Consider the following 3585-nt stretch of genomic DNA (forward strand, 5'->3'; position numbering starts at 1 on the left):
TAGAACCTAGAAAAAATGAAGACAAATGAGATTTATTTACAAACTCTAGGATGCTACTTATTTTTTATCTAATAATATGCTTGAAATAGTCTTATAAAAAAATGGACACATAAAATTATGTCTTCTTTATTTGAAAATAATTTAGTAATCATGTTGATAAATTGACCAGATTGACTCTATCAAGTTTGATAGCCACTTATGTCTAATAAAAGTGACTAACAACAACCACCTGAATGAAGTATCAAATATATAACATAATATACCATTTTATAACATTTTGTTCAATAAATCTAATAGAGTTGGCGTATTATAATTTCATGGCTGGTTTGACCAAAATAATTTTATCAAAATTTAGGGTTCAACATCATGGTTGTGAAAGAATGGGAATGAAAAACCATTACCTTAATATTAAATGCTCATCTTTATTAGAGTAATTTAGTGCTACAAATGCAATATAACGTAAAATTATTGAAGCCTTGTTAATTTTAATGAAGATAAAATGTCAAAATGGCCCCTAAACCATTTGTAGGAGTCATTTTAGTCATAGTTATCTAAAACATTCAATTTAGTCTAAATAATACAAAATAATTTACTCTATTAAATTATTTTGGATTAGAATTGGAAAGTTAAGGGATAATTTTCTATCTAATTAAAGGAGTGAATGGTTAAAGGGACTAAATTAGACACAACATTTAGTGTGAGGCTAAAATAACACTCTTAAATAATTTAAGGATAGTTTTATTAATTTTCTCTTTTAGTAAAATATATGATTAAATTTAGGAACATCAAAAATTATAAAAAAAAGTTTTTTTTTTTTTTTTTTTTTAGAATATTTGTTTCTGTAAGAGCTATTCAATGCATGGATGCTTCGAATAAGAGGCCCTAAAAATCGTAGAAACTCTAATAAGTTTAAATTAATGTGAGCAAATTGAATAGAAAAATAAAGGGTTTAGGGTTTCACATAGTGTTGATTTACATAGAGAGAAGAGGATGGAGACAAGTCTAGTCATATTTTTTTTTTTGGCTCATTTAGGTTTTTAACTAAGAGATATTAGTATCATTAAATATATCATAGTATGGTAACAATTTTAATTGTATAAATTTTAGATTTTATTTTATTCAAAAAGTAATTTTGAAATGTTAATTTGATTTAATTCAATCTAATAACTAATTTAACATCCAAAATTGTTAGGTTTTTAACTAAGACATATTAGTATCATTAAATATATCATAGTATGATAACAATTTTAATTGTATAAATTTTAGATTTTATTTTATTCAAAAAGTAATTTTGAAATGTTAATTTGATTTAATTCAATCTAATAACTAATTTAACATCCAAAATTGTGAGTTTAGATTTATACTTAATGAGATGAAATTTTTTGTTTCCCCATCAATTGCACCTTAATTTTTAACATGAAAGCCTCTAAACTTTGAAAATATTTTGAATTTTAAAAAGTTTCTGAATTTATTTTTCAGTCTTGATAAATTTAGCCTTTTAGGACCATAAATCAATACATTTTCCCTCAATCATAGCTTCACTTATTTGAAAGCTCTAGTTGTTCTAACAATTATGCTAATGCTACCTCAATTGCTAATGATTTTACTTGAATTGTATGAACTTAAAATAGTTTTCAATTTGGGGCATTTACATACATACTCCCCAATTCTTATGTATTTACATATCCAACACAGAATTTATTTTTTACAATTATACCACAGAAATCTTTTCATGTCACATTAAAAATATTATTATTTTAACTTTTAAAAAGTGAAAGATACATTTTCATTAGTAGATAAGTTGGCACATAAGTAACATGGAAGCTTAGGTGTTAGATATCTAAATACATAAGAATTGAGTGGAATGCATGCAAATCTTCATTTCATTTTTTTTTTTTTTAGCAAAGATTAGTCCCCCACTATTTATTGGAAAAAATTTGCGTACGTAAGAAGTACGCAATGTTGCGTACATCAGGGAGGTTATTCAGAGGGTATTGGGCGGTTATATATGTGTTATACCCCTTGTAACCTACATGTAACCTACAAATATATGAAAATAGAAGCGCAAAACTTACTAGAAGGTACATGTAGGTTACAGAGAGGTTACAGGGGGTATAATGCGGATATAACCCCTCTCAATAACCTCCCTGACATACGCAGCGTTGGGTACGTCTTATGTACGCAAATTTTTCTCCTATTTATTGCATACTAAATTTTAGTCCTTTCAAGATCAGCATGCCTGATCCATCCCTCTCCTATGGTTAAATTTTTTGCCAATTTTCATCAATTCGTTAATCATTTAACCTTCCTGTCTAAAAACTATATCATAAATATCTTCCCTTACTTTACATTGCAGAACAAAATCTTCTTTGCTTGGTTGAAGATTACTGAGCTGAGGAACATTGTAGCTGCTAAAAGGATATTAATTCGAAGGAGAAAGCATAAACTGAAGGTGATTAAGTTACTTAATCCTCAGGTGAATCTTCTCAACAGATGGGAACTACTGGCCAGAAGACATCTTGAGGCTGTGGCTTCTTTGATTAAGGTTTTGGAAGGCACGTGCCTCTACATTCCCTTGGTCGACGGCGCTAAGGTAAATAATTATATTTACATCTGTCATGTATTTATATGTCTGACATCAATTTTTACATATATGTCATCTTATCTATACATGAAAGTCATTTCATTTTTAAAAATTTAAAGTAGTGATATTTTTTATGTGATAGGAAAGATTTCGGTGGTATAAGTGTATAATTAAAGTATGTATAATTAAAGTTTAGGTGTTAAGACATGTAAACACATAGGAATTGAGAGGTATGCATGTAAATGTCCAAAAAAATTGTTGGGTTGTTTTTTACTCTTATGATTTGTCTTATGAAATTTAAAGTTATTTTAATGTAATTTATCCTTGAAATAGAATTTTACTGATTGTGCAGGCTAATCTTGTGATGGTCCATACATCCATTTTTGGCTCATTGGACATGATGCTGGCCATTGAAGCTGCAATTAAGACATTCTATTCTAAGGTTTGCATATTTATTCATTTTTAAGCTATAGTGCTCCTTTTTCTTTTCTAAAGAAGGAATTTATTGCCTATCAATATGTAAGCTTTAGGCACAAGAAGGTATTCTTAAACAATATTTTCGAACACCATTTTTTCAGCTCTTATTATTATTAAACAGCACAAAGAACATTAATAAAAGCTTAGTTATTGTATATTTAATGAGATGCTATGAAATCTTCTCCTTCAACAAAAAAGAGAAGCTTTGAATATGCCAAAAGTTTGGTCACAAGCTTAAGAGTGCAAAACACATCTTTCAATCTCTGCCATTGTTGTTTAAACATGTTCTTTTTATTCCATTTCTCTCCTGTACTTAGGCTGAGCTATTAAAGTCATTGTTGTGCGAGTTGGTGAAAATCATTCAAGAAGAAATAGAAGGTTTGGATGAACTGAGAAACACAAACAACTTAATCTCTTCTCTTGAGGTCAGTTAATATCATGAACAAGAGATCATGATCCCTAATCTCTTTAATTAAGAGAATCCTTCTGATATATATATATATATATATATATATATATATATA

The 3585-nt window shown here is 28.1% G+C and overlaps 1 protein-coding gene across 1 annotated transcript in view; it reads left to right on the forward strand.

The window, feature by feature from the left end:
• Nucleotides 1-3585, forward strand: part of LOC110018553 (QWRF motif-containing protein 7-like) — an 8956-nt gene that overhangs the window by 4809 nt on the left and 562 nt on the right. Inside the window, exons 2-4 of the mRNA XM_020715905.1 lie at nt 2357-2593; nt 2937-3026; nt 3379-3486. Coding sequence (XP_020571564.1) covers nt 2357-2593; nt 2937-3026; nt 3379-3486 — 435 coding nt within the window. The remainder of the gene's footprint in view (nt 1-2356; nt 2594-2936; nt 3027-3378; nt 3487-3585) is intronic.

The sequence above is a fragment of the Phalaenopsis equestris genome, unplaced genomic scaffold, assembly GCF_001263595.1.
Source record: "Phalaenopsis equestris unplaced genomic scaffold, ASM126359v1 Scaffold000002, whole genome shotgun sequence".
Lineage (NCBI taxonomy): Eukaryota > Viridiplantae > Streptophyta > Magnoliopsida > Asparagales > Orchidaceae > Phalaenopsis > Phalaenopsis equestris.